The 13,565-nt window shown below is 46.5% G+C and overlaps 1 protein-coding gene across 2 annotated transcripts in view; it reads right to left on the reverse strand.

Moving 5' to 3' along the window:
* PARL (presenilin associated rhomboid like) overlaps positions 1-2,127 on the reverse strand; it is a 51,270-nt gene extending 49,143 nt beyond the window's left edge. For both annotated transcript variants that reach the window (XM_030329387.1, XM_030329388.1), the window contains exon 1: positions 2,003-2,127. In XM_030329387.1, coding sequence (XP_030185247.1) covers positions 2,003-2,127 — 125 coding nt within the window. The remainder of the gene's footprint in view (positions 1-2,002) is intronic.
* Between the last annotated feature and the right edge of the window lie 11,438 nt (positions 2,128-13,565).

The raw sequence follows: 13,565 nt of genomic DNA on the forward strand, positions 1-13,565 counted from the left end.
TCAGCCATGCTTCAGGCCTATCATAACAGAATCACAAGGATTAAGCCCAGAGCTCTGCTTTTTAACCTCACCTCTAGCTTCATTCTTCTGTATACTAATCTTAGAAATACAAGAAGTCAAAGCAGACCTAATAAAGTTACATACAAGGTAACTCATTCTTCCTATTAACTTTAAAGTGCTTGTTTCCAGAGGTGAGTAGGCATATATACTATTTCAGGCTTACTCATATTCTTTTGTAATGCTTTTTCTACGCAACCATAAAAATGTCCTTTTCCAACTCTGCAAATAAATGGCAAGCTTAAAAAAAAAAAAAAGATGAGGAGTACCTGGGTGGCTCAACTGGCTGAGAGTCCTACTCTTGGCTTAGGCTCACAGTACATGGGGTCAAGACATGCCTTGGCCCTGCAGTGACAGCACGGAGTCTGCTTGGGATTCTCCCTCTCCCTCTCTGCCCTTTTCCCTACTTACATGGGCACACACATACTCTCTCAAAAATGTCTTTCACTTTCCATTCCTTACACATATTTTTAATATTAGCACACCTGTTGTTTCCTAATAGCCATATTAATTTTTCTTTCCCCTCAAATCATGCAATTCTGATAGGGATTTGGGATAAACTATGGAACCTGGACCCCTGAAATCTATTACCACCTCCACCTGACCTTCTCATTCTCCATCTCCCCAGGAGTTTAAGATTAGTGCCTGAAGCTCCATGTTAAGGTGTATCATGAAGTTAAAGTACAGTGTGTATGCAAGTTTTCACAAATCCCTATCCTGATTCACTTGCAGTCCTTGTAAGAACTACAGGCTCTTCCACTCCCTACCCTCCTTCTGAGTTGATGGGGTGGGGCCTGGAAAATACATTCTACAAGCACTCCAGGTGATTCTTAAAATTGGGTAATGGCTCTACCAGTACGGACCCTCAATATTTGCTACTGGCCGCCCCTCTGTTGAACGCTCTACCTTTCCTTGCTACCAACAATCAGATGGATTCCAGGCATCTGGAACCAACTCCAACTCAAACGGGGAAGGATGAAACTCTGGATTAAAGAACAGGAACAAGGGGCACCTGGGTGGCTTAGGTGGTTGAGTTTCCTGCTCTGGATTTCGGCTCAGGTCATGATCCTAGAGTAGTGGGATCGAGCCGGTGTCGGGCTCCATGCTGCGCGTGTAGCCCACTCGAGATTCTCTCTCCTTCTGCCCCTCTCCCTACTCACTCTCAAAACAAACAAACAAACAAACAAAAACCCAGGAACAAATTTCAAGTTAAATACACGTCAAAATCTTGGACAGCTGAGGGATTTTTCTCTTCTCTTAATTTAGAAGTGAATAAACAAAAGCAGCAAACACTGATAGACAACACTCTTCATACAGCTTCTACTCGGGAAAACCAGTACTGTAGTTTTCTTTCCAAATCATGTGAAAACAAAATATTCCAGGGTCTCCATTCTTTAAAAAAAAAAAAAAAAAAAAAAAGCCTTTCCTACGACTTCGTAGAAGGCAAAGGGATGCCCTCTTCTGACCCCGTCTTCCCTTAGTACTTTCTCTTAACGCTAAAGAAAATAATTTGTAGAACAGAGGCTTATAAAGACTGACACAGAATAAACTCTCAATTCTGCTATTCTAACACCCGTGTCACCGCTTCACTTAAAAATATGGTACCAGTAACTTCCTCGCGGGATAATGAGGGTTGCACGCCCTCAGCCCTCAGAGACTAGTTCCCCTTCCCCCCACGTCCTTCCTGATGGGAAAAGGAACAGCCCGCGCGAGCTCACGGAGAGTAAGGCCGGTCACTGCGCACCCCGGCTCGGGGCAGAGTGGCGCGGCGAGAAGCGAGGACTGGACGGAGGAGAGAGAAGAAAGCAGGACGGAAACCGGAAGAGACGGGTGAGGAGAGGGGTGAGCGAAGGCAGCTCCAGAGACCCCACGGCTTGCACCCCCGAGGATGCTCGGCCAGAGCTGAGGAACCGAGGAGAAAGAAGTCAGGAGAGGCGATCTTTACCTGCGTCCGAGCAGTCGCGGCGGGGCCAGGGCCGCAGTGAGCTCCTCGCAGTTGCGGCCGCCCGCCGGCGGAGCCCACGCCCGGCCACAGCCCCAGCCTCTCTGCGCCCAGCCTCGCCACGCCATCTTCCCAACCTCTGCCCCCCCATGGCCCGACCTTACGAACCCCTGCCGCGGAACCACTTCCGGGGCGGAGGAAAAACCACAGAGCGCCGAGGAGCAGCCTAGAGCGCCCCTGCACGGCTGAGCGGAGGCCCAACGCACCCAAGGGTTCCGCGGGCGCTCGGGAGAGCGGCGCGGCCTCCGCCCCGTTTGCACATGAGGTCCAGAGGAAAAAAAGAAGGAAAAACTAGCACTCATTGAGTAATGCCACGTACCAGGGACTTTACCGAAGTTACTGCGTGTAATCCTCGCAAAACTGTTGAGGCGGCCATTATCACCGCTGGTTTACAGAGGCTCAGAAAGGAGTGGAGGAACCGTCATTGCAACCCAAGTTTTCTTATATTACTTCTCTTTTTTTCTGATCTCTTAGTTTCATGTTATGACATACTTAAGAGGATGTGCCTCTGATCTTTAACAAAAAGTCCAAACCTGAAATGAAACTCCGGATTCTAGGTGAAATACAAACTTCATGAGTCAACCTTGCCTACCTGTCAGGCAGCTTTATTTCCTGCCACTCCATCCCGCCCTCCGACCTTAGCTGCAGTCAAACTGTATGGTTTGCAGTTTCTTAAAGGCACCTGCTTCTCCAGAGTTCATATACCATTCCCACTGTCTGAAACACCTTCCCCTTCTCTCCCTACTCAACCTACCTAACCAACTTGTCCATCAGACCAACCTCAATTGCCATCTTTTCTAGGAGGCTGTAGGGGAGGAAAAAGTTTTCCTCCATTTTCTTGAGGTCCCTGGCCAGGTCTGAAAATTAAACTGATAAATATTAACAGGAGGAGTGCCTGGGTGACTCAGTGGGTTAAGCACCTGACTTTTTTTTTTATATGAAATTTATTGTCAAATTGGTTTCCATACAACACCCAGTGCTCATCCCAAAAGATGCCCTCTTCAATGCCCATCACCTACCCCCCCCCCACTCCCCATCAACCCTCAGTTTTTCTCAGTTTTTAAGAGCCTCTTATGCTTTGGCTCTCTCCCATTCTAACCTCTTCTCTTTTTTTTCTTCCTTCCCCTCCCCCATGGGTTTCTGTTAAGTTTCTCAGGATCCATATAAGAATGAAAACATATAGTATCTGTCTTTCTCTGCCTGACTTATTTCACCTAGCATAACACTCTCCAGTTCCATCCACATTGCTACAAAAGGCCATATTTCATTCTTTCTCATTGCCAAGTAGTACTCCATTGTGTATATAAACCACAATTTCTTTATCCATTCATCAGTTGATGGACATTTAGGCTTTTTCCACAATTTGACTATTGTTGAGAGTGCTGCTATAAAATTGGGGTACAAGTGCCCCTATGCATCAGTACTCCTGTATCCCTTGGGTAAATTCCTAGCAGTGCTACTGCTGGGTCATAGGGTAGGTCTATTTTTAATTTTTTGAGGAACCTCCACACTGTTTTCCAGAGTGGCTGCACCAGTTTGCATTCCCACGAACAGTGCAAGAGGGTTCCCGTTTCTCCACATCCTCTCCAGCATCTATAGTCTCCTGATTTGTTCATTTTGGCCACTCTGACTGGCGGTGAGGTGATATCTGAGCGTGGTTTTGATTTGTATTTCCCTGAGGAGGAGCGATGTTGAGCATCTTTTCATGTGCCTGTTGGCCATCCGGATGTCTTCTTTAGAGAAGTGTCTATTCATGTTTTCTGCCCATTTCTTCACTGGATTATTTGTTTTTTGGGTGTGGAGTTTGGTGAGCTCCTTATAGATTTTGGATACTAGCCCTTTGTCCGATATGTCATTTGCAAATATCTTTTCCCATTCCGTTGTTTGCCTTTTTGTTTTGTTGATTGTTTCCTTTGCTGAAGCACCTGACTCTTGATTTCAGCTAAGGTCACAATCTCATGGTTGATAAGATCAAGCCCTGTATCAGGCTCTATGCTAACAGCACAAAGCCTACTTGGGATTCTTTCCCTCTCTCTGCCCCTCCCCTGTTCGTGCTCTCTCTCTCTCTTTCTCTCAAAATAAATAAATAAATAAACTTAAAAAACAAAGATTAACAGGAGACAAAGCATACAAATTTTATTTTATTTTTACATGTACGTAGGAGTCTTCACAATAGAACAAAGATCTGAAGAAGAGACCAGGAAATTTTTATATCTTTTAGACAAAGAAACAATAATTTGTGAATAATTGGCAATGAATTTCAGATTATAGGTAGTCCAACTAGGGCTAGGTAGTTGCTAGCTACCTAGCTTCCTTCCCACCTAAAGATAAGGGTTAGTTTTACAAGGTTTATTTGCAGATTACTCCGGTCCCTGGTCTCTGGCTTTTGGGCTGTTAAGAGTCTGTCTCGAGGAAAGGAGACATTTCCTGCCTTTAGGCAGAAAAAGGGGAGCTTTTTCTGCATTTACTTCTTCTTAATTGCCTTCAGCTCAAAATAATTTTTATGTCAAAGAGACATATTTTGGGGTGACATTCTGGCTTCCTTTGAGATATTTCTCAGACCTCCACTCTGATTTATATGACCTCTATTTGTGATTTCATACTGCTTTATGCTTATCACTCTAATACTGTATTCATCCAATACATATTTATTAAACACCTTCAGTATACCAGGCAATGTACTAGGATGTGTTTTGGAAGACACTATCTCTGACCTCCCAGAGATCCTGCTCTATTGGTGGAGAAGGGAGCAAGTAAATAAACAGGCAATTACAACGCACTGCAGGAAGTGCTATGAGCCAAGAAACAGAAGGCTCTATGGGAGTTTAGAAGAAGGAGGAAATACCACAGTTTAGGGAGGAGGAACAGGTGGCAGGGAGAATGCTTCCCAGAGAAACGGATGGAGGTGACCAAAAGTAGGGAAGAACTGCAATGTTCTAGGCAGAGAATAGTGTTTGTGATGTCCTTCAGGGCATGATTTGTTTGAGAAACTAAAATAAATTCACTTTGGCTATGTCATAGGTGTCGAGTCTGGGATTTCATTTTACCTTATTTGCAAGCCAATGAGTTTGGTTGCTGGCAGAAAACAGGAGACTCCAGAGGGGCTCTAACAGGGCAAGAACTGACAGAGGCTTAGGAGAGGGAGGCAAAAAGGGATTGGATTAGGGATCCTGGATTAGGTGTTTTCTCCACCCTATAGCCTGCCTGGGCCGCAAACAGCTGCCAACCTTGAGGAAGGGTTGGGGGAGAACATCCCAGGCAGGAAACCCCCAGTCTTTCTGCTACTTTCTGGGACCCAACATGCTCAGTGGGTCCCAGTCTGGACTCTCCAGGCCATAGGTATGGTTCCACACAGAAAATGAGTTGTCTGTGAGAAAGCTTCAAGATTTCACAAAGTCTAGAGGAACTGGTAAGCTTGCTTGCGAAAAGGCCAGAGGCTAATTAATACATCAACTTTCCTTAATTCTAATGGGAATTGCCCAGCTCAGTGTAGCAGCAACGACTGATATCCTACTAACTTGAAATGTTGATGAATTCATATGTACATCTTCTAAATACCTTAAAGGAGGAAAAAAAAAAGACATGCCTTTCTTATTTTTTTTTTTGACATGCCTTTCTTAGAAGTCAGATTTATTGAGACATGATTTATATACAATGAAATTCACCCTTTCAGGTATATAGTTCTATGACTTTTGACAAATACATTCCACATAGAGCCATCACCAGTTATGATTCAGAACATTTCCATCACCCTGATGTTCATCACCTGATGTTCCTTTACAGTCAACCCATAACCCCATTCCCAGACCCCAGCAACCACTTATCTGATTTATGTCCCTATAGTTTTGTCTTTTAAAAAGTATCATAGAATAAGAGACTCTTAAAAACTGAGAATAAACTAAGGGTTGATGGGGGTGGGGGGAGGGGAAAATGGGTGATGGGCACTGAGGAGGGCACCTGTTGGGATGAGCACTGGGTGTTGTATGGAAACCAATTTGACAATAAATTTCATATTTAAACAAAGTATCATAGAAATAGAATCATACAGTATATCTTGGTGTGGACATGTTTTCATTTCTGTTGGGTAAATACCTAGGACTGAGATGGCTGGGTTTTATGGTATAATGTTTAATTGTACAAGAGATTGTCAAAACAATGGTTGTACCATTCATTCCCACCAGCAGAGTATGAGGGTTCCAGTTGCTCTGCACCCTTTCCAGTACTTGGGATTGTCAGGATTTTGTTTTTAGCAGTTCTAAAGCATGCGTAGTGGTATCTCATTTTTATTTTAATTTGCATTTACTTGGGGCGCCTGGGTGGCTCAGTCGGTTGAGCATCCGACTTCGGCTCAGGTCACGATCTCGCGGTCCGTGAGTTCGAGCCCCGCGTCGGGCTCTGTGCTGACAGCTCAGAGCCTGGAGCCTGTTTCAGATTCTGTGTCTCCCTCTTTCTCTGACCCTCCCCCATTCATGCTCTGTCTCTCTCTGTCTCAAAAATAAATAAACGTTAACAAAATTTTTTTTAGTTTGCATTTACTTAATATAAGTCAATCTTTTTTAAATAAACAGGCCTTTGTCTGGAGACACGATGTTTCAAAACTTGGCCAGGGGCTAGGGAGAAGGAAAGAGAGTGCTTGCTAGAGAATTTGTTGAGAACAGTTGGCATTGGTCGCTGGTTTTGCCTGGTAACGGACAAGATCGCGTCTGCAGTGACCTGCACTTCTTCCCTTTGGTCAGGAGAGGGCAGGAGAGGGCAGAAAATAAACTGCCCAGTCTTTGGCTTCTTAGGGGCCAGCATCCATAGTATTTGCCCTCAGCATTATATTTACAGTTTTTCTCAAATGTCTTTCCCTCTAAACCTATTTAGTTGCTACCTTGTGGGTCTTGACTCCCCAAGCTAATCTTGTCAAATGATTCAATGCCAAACCTTAAGTAACCTTGTAAAACCCTTTCCTGCCAAAGCATAACTAACCCAAGACTGAGCTACTGAAGCTATTATAGAATCCTTATTAAGTCTACCCTCTAATGTCACTCCATAGAGCCTGTATCAGGGGATCCATGAGCAGCTGAGCTGGGTAAAACCCTGCTTTTCTTCTACAGTTTTGCAGAAGCTGAGAGAGACTGAGGAAGGACTTTGTGGGAGGACAGGTCTCCAGACCCTCTGCTGGCTACGGACCCTCCCCACCTAGGACCTGGGCTAGGGCAGCTCGGATGGGGCACTGCACAGATCCTCGGGGGCTGGGGCTGCAAACTGCCCCAAATGTAGTCCAGCCTGAGCCCTGGGCTCCTCCAGCAGTTAGAACCAAAAGGTCCTGAAGAGGGTAGCAAACATCAGGAAGAGCTCCATCTGAGCCAGCTGGTCCCTTGGGCACACTTGATGCCCTGGAAGCAGAGGGAAAGATTAGATGGTGGCAGCTGTCTCTGTGGCTGTTCCATCACACCCCGTACCTACCACCCATAACCCAATGTTTTGTCCAGTATCTGCGGAGAATGGCAGGAAAGCCTCATTGACCAGGAAGTTTCCATCCTTGTCTGATAAGTGGCCTGGGTTGAGCTGTTGTGTGTGTGGGGGGGAGGGGGGGTGGTGTCTCCCAACACTCAGGATCGAGGAGCACAGAGGCCAGGTTGGGCAAGATGATGGTGCTTTGCAAAGAGACACTGGTGTGGCTTCAGGAGCGTCAGCTGGTCCAGCATCTAGCCCTGACACTGGGCCAAATGAGCTGTGAGAACACCCATTGTGTTGATGAGAGTGACCCAGGGGCAGGAGGCCTCCAGGAGATTCAGCAGCATCTCTTTCTGGGTTTCTTTTGTCCAGGCTCGCATCAGTGAAGTTGCTGAGCCTCTTACTTTCCTGGCTAAGGGCCACCTGTCTTTATCCTGAAGACTCCCAGCCCAGATCTAGAGACACAACTGCTGTCACTTAAGGAGAAAACCAACAGCTGTTGGACATGACTGAAAAGGACCAGGTTCTGCATAGGGCAACAAATATAGCATGAGGTGGGGGTGAGATGAGGGGAGAAACAGAACGGCAGAGAAAGAAAAACTGAGTGATGAGGCAGAGGAAAGGGGATGAGACAAAAACCTTCCCTCTTTAGGACCAGGGAGTGGAGAACATGAACCCCAACTTAGCCCTAGCCCTAACCCTAACCCTAACTCTTTTGGGGGGTGGGGAGAGGAGAACTTGAACCCTAGCCTAGTCCTCACTCCAACCTCAAAGGAGGAGTGATTGGAAGGAGAATCAGCCTGATCAGGTGGGAGCATAAAGGAGCCAAGTGTCCCTACAGGGTGACTTCTGCTCTTTACCATGTGGCCCTGGGCTAAGAGGAAGGTCAAAGTGGAACCAGGATGGGGTTGGTCATGCATCCAGGACTTGGGACACTCAGCTCCAGGGATTCTGAGGAAGGCTTCATAACTCACAGCTCATTTAACTAACACCCGAGAATTAAATTAGCCACTCCTGTGGAGGCCAGAGGACTAGCCACAGGATTCTTGGTTTCAATAAGGGTGTCTTGGAGTTGAAAACAAAAACAAAAAACTTAGCAGTTTGATGCCTGCATCCCAAACAGAAGCAAATTAAGAATGCAGAAATTCAGCCGATGTAAACAGTACTTTCAGAAGTCACTTTTCTTTTTTCCCCTTTTTAAAAATAAGCTCTACACCCAATGTGGGGCTCTAACCCACAACTCTGAGATCAAGAGTCACATGCTCTTGGGGTGCCTGGGTGGCTCAGTCAGTTAAACATCTGACTCCAGCTCAGGTCATGATCTCATGGTTTGTGGGTTTGAGCCCAGTGTTGGGCTCTATGCTGACAGCTCAGAGTCTGGAGCCTGCTTCAGATTCTGTGTCTCCCTCTTTCTCTCTGCCCCTCCCCCACTGGTGCTCTGTCTCTCTCTCTCTCTCAAAAATAAATAAATATTAAAAAAGGAAAAAAAAAGAGTCACATGCTCTACCAACTGAGTCAGTCAGGTGCCCCTTCATTTCTTCTTTTAAATTTTTTTAACGTTTATTTATTTTCGAGACAGAGAGAGACAGACCATGAACAGGGGAGGGTCAGAGAGAGGGAGACACAGAATCTGAAACAGTCTGTGCTGAGCTGTCAGCACAGACCCCGACGCGGGGCTCGAACCCACGGACCGCGAGATCATGACCTGAGCCGAAGTCGGATGCTCAACCGACTGAGCCACCCAGGCGCCCCTCATTTCTTCTTTTAAGTTGCAGTACTGCAGACCTAAGGTGGGGGGGGGGGCGACCCCAGCCATCTGAACCACCAGGCTGGTCTATGGCTTTTGGCAGAGGCGTTGGGAGGCATATGTTCTGCCTGAGTGAGCGATATATTTCTTAATTACAGCCCTGGGAATTTCCCCCTGTTTTCCCTACCTGGGATGAAGGAACTTCTGCATTATAACATTTACTAATAATCATGTTTAGATGCGGAGGGCCCTGGCAAGACTCTCTTTTCCACCCGAATTTGTTATTTCCCGTTCTGGGTGACATTCTGGATTCCTTGCAAGGTGACTGATCATAATTCATGGAACAGCCCCAGAGTATAACCTATCCAGTACACAGAAAGGGCAGCTCAAATTACAGAGCCATCTGCCTGCTGGGTACCCCCTGTGGACTCCATGTCAGCTTCTTCCCAGGAAATGACAGTTGGGAGCTCATAATCAAATAGAATGTCTGAGAAGACAGGCTTGAATGCCATCCCTGTATTAGAGATCGTGCTGGTGCTGCTATCATTTGGCTTGATGGAGTAGTTAAAAACAGTTTAGGAATACCTGTAACATTTACTGATCTGCTGGCAAGCTTTGATTTCTCTTTCAGAAAGCATCTCCCACCCAAGTTGCTATAGCTCAGTATTGATCCCAGGCTATTAATGGCTCCTTGGAGTTCTTGTTACAGAATAATTTCCAGAATGAAACTGGCAGAAATGAGCTCTTAATACGGACATTTCTGATCCTAAGTGGCATAAAACTGAACTCTGATTCTCTCCTTTTTAACTTGATCTAATTTGACACAGCTTTTAGACCACCAGGGCTCAGGGCCTCCTACCTGCCAACAACAAGAGGACCTGAGGACACGGTCCATGGTCCTGTCCTCACATCCTAGTAGACATTTGTCAAACCTATGAACTTGCTGGCCAGTTACTGCCGAGCACAGTTCAATATCCTTTAGTGAGGACTGGATGATATCGTGGGTGCAAAGCCCTTGGCACCCAGTACACCTTGGCAAAGAGCAGGAATCACTGTGTTATTGTCCAGCCCATGTCAGAAACCTGCATAGAGACTGTCTCAAGGTGGGTTGCCAGAGAGCTACAAAGCTCAACGACATATTTTTTGACTTCGTGTAGGAATGTATTCAACTGGGGCGCCTGGCTGGCTCAGTCGGTTGAGCGTCCAACTTCAGCTCAGGTCATGATCTCACGGTTTGTGAGTTCAAGCCCTGCATCAGGCTTGCTGCTGTAAGCACAAAGCTGCTTCAGATCCTCCACCCCACCCTTCTATGCGCCTGTTCTCTCTTTCTCTCAAAAATACACATAAAAAAAGAAATGTATTGAACTTGATGTTAAACTTTTATCTCTTGAAAGGTATTAAGATAAAAAGCAGCTACTATTTTGAAGAATATTTCTGCATCTTTCAAAAACTCCTACTTAAGGCACCACCCAATACATTGTCCACTGGCCCTCAAAAGGATATTGTGAATAATGATCTTCATAATAAGGGTTATAACTAATTAGAGATTCTTTTTTTTTTTTTTGCCTTGACTCCAAGGAAACTCAGACTGAAGTTTTATGTACACGTACAGTAGGTGTTCTTGACCTAAATATTTTGATACAACTCTCTTCCTCTATCATGATTTGGTGCTTGTTATCTTAACCTTGTTATCAAATGAAAAAAACAAGATAGGCATTTCTACTAGAAATCAGTTCCAAAGAAATAATACAAAATGCAGACCAAGCTAAAGGCACGTAAACTGCAAATAGCCTAAATGTTCACCAATAAGGGTTAAGAATTATAAAACATCCATTTGGTGGAATGTTATGCAGCCATTAAGAGTGATATTGTTTTTTTTTAAGGTTTTATTTTTAAGTGATCCCTACACCAACATGGGGTTCAAACTTAAGCCACCCCAAGAGTGATATTCTTAAACAGTGATTTTCAAAATGTGGTCCCTGGACCTGAAGTATCAGCCCTGCCTGGGCCCTGTCACAATGGTGAATTCTTAGCCCCCACCCCTCATGCCCAGACACTGAGGCTGGAACCCACAACAATGTCCATTTTAGCCAACCCCGTGGAGACATGGGTCCCAGGGCTGTAGAGAAAGCCCAGCTGGTCCCAAACAACCCTGGGACCTTCCTCTTGGCATGAATCTCCTGCCTTCTTGCACTCAACACTCAGTTCAAGTGCACCTTCTCAGAGCACCCCCAACCCATTCCTCACACAAGCCAAACCCACAGTCCACATTGGTGCCAGCTGTGCACTTAGAATCGCCAGGAACCCAGCACTTCAACACATAGCATCTTGTTTGGACCCCAACAGTCCTGGGAGGTGATCTACCCGTTTTACAGATAGTGTTAAATTGTAAGTATACTTTTCTTCAGGGCTCAGTGTCCAGTGTGGACTTTCCATACATTACTTGAGTCCACCATAAGTGTAAGTGTTGAGGTAGGTATCATTATCTCCATTTTATGAGTTAGAAAATAGAGGCCTGGGGCACCTGGGTGGCTCATTCAGTTAAGTATCTGTCTCTTGATTTCAGCTCAGGTCATGATCTCACGGTTCAGGAGTTCGAGCCTGACATCAGGCTCTGCGTGGACAGCGTTGGAGTCTGCTTGGGATTTTCTCTCTCTCTCTCTCTCTCTCTCTCCGCCCTTCCCATACTCTCTGTCTCTGTCTCTGTCTCTCTCAAAAATAAATACATAAACATTAAAATAATGAAAGAAGAAACAAAGAAAGAAAGAAGGAAAGGAAGGAAGGAAGGAAGGAAGGAAGGAAGGAAGGAAGGAAGGAAGAAAATAGAGGCCAAACAACAAAGCAGAAGATAAGAGCCACGGAAAACCCAGGTTTGCCAACTCCCAGTGCAGTGCTCTTCTCATTGCATGAGAAGCCTGGGTCTGTCATCTAGTATGCTCCACCAAATCTTTAAAAAGTATTTAGTCAGGGGCACCTGGGTGGCTCAGTCAGTTGAGCATCCGACTTCGGCTCAGGTCATGATCTCATGGTTCGTGGGTTCGAGCCCCGTGTCGGGCTCTGTGCTGACAGCTCGGAGCCTGGAGCCTGCTTCGGATTCTGTGTCCCCCCACCCCACCCCCTCTCTGCCCCACCCCTAGCTTGTGCTCTGTCTCTGTCTTTCAAAAATGAATAAACATTAAAAAAAAATTTTTAAAGTATTTAGTCAACATTGATTGAGGGCTGACTGCTGTCATGGGGAAGGGAATCGTTCTCAGCAGCCATTCACCTCTGGCTTGGATTTCAAACCCCACTTAACATAACAGAAGCCCTCCAACCGATGGGATCCATCTACCCTAGAAGATGGCTTAGTATAGAGCTGTTTCTTGGGTGTGCCCTCATCCCACGTGGCTTTTCAGAAAATCCCTCCCATCCATAAAGGCACCCTCCTGAGCAGAATCCTGTTGGTTTTCCCTGCTGTGTTACGTCCATGGGCAGCGGGCTTCCACCAGCTCAGAATTTTCTGCGCGGAGGTAGGCTCTGCACAGTCCTAACCTTCAACTTTTGCAATCCCCTCCCAAATCCCACATTTGAAGGGTGAAGAAACTGAAGCTCAAGGCCGCAGAGTGAGTGGCAGGACCAGGATTCACCCCCACGTTTCTGACCTCAGTTCCTTCCTTCTAGTGTCCCTGGACTGAGAGAGGGAGGCTCATCTGCCTACCCCTTCGGGGCCTCCAATCCAGGACAGAATTGCCACCTGGAGCAGTGTCTCCGGGTGCAGCTGAAAGCTTGGCTGCCACAGGTTTCCTAGGATGGGAAGGGGAGGGAACCAGCGGGAAGTGCCCTTCCTCAGGAGAAGGTGCCAAGTTTCCGGAGCAGGAAGCCAACGTGAGTAAAGCCAGCCCGTTGAGCAGGGGCTACATCTTGGACCTGCACCTCCCCTCACCCCTCTGCTTCCTGGTCCCAGGGCTTCTAGTTCATTCCAGCCTCCTTCTTAGCCCCCTCTGGCCACCTTCTTCACCCACCCTGCCCGACCTCAGCGTTTATGCCAGCGCTCTCAGCCGGTGGTGTCTCGGAGGATTGGTGTTGAGGGACTCAAGTTCCGGAATCTTTCCCAATGGAGCAAATCCATCTGGTCATACCAGTCACACTCAGGCCCTGCTGCTCAGTCTGAGGCAGGTTGAGATACTCTCACTCTCACAGTAACCTCACCTCTGGCCCACGGAGCCCAACCCTAGTCAGCCTCCTTTCAGCCTCTACCTGGGAGTCTCAGCTGGCTGCGTGGGTCTGCTCAGGGAGGGATGGGGGCAGCCCCTGGAGTGGCATTGTCTCCCTTCAGGA

This window comes from Lynx canadensis, chromosome C2 (genome assembly GCF_007474595.2).
Source record: "Lynx canadensis isolate LIC74 chromosome C2, mLynCan4.pri.v2, whole genome shotgun sequence".
Classification (NCBI taxonomy): Eukaryota; Metazoa; Chordata; class Mammalia; order Carnivora; family Felidae; genus Lynx; species Lynx canadensis.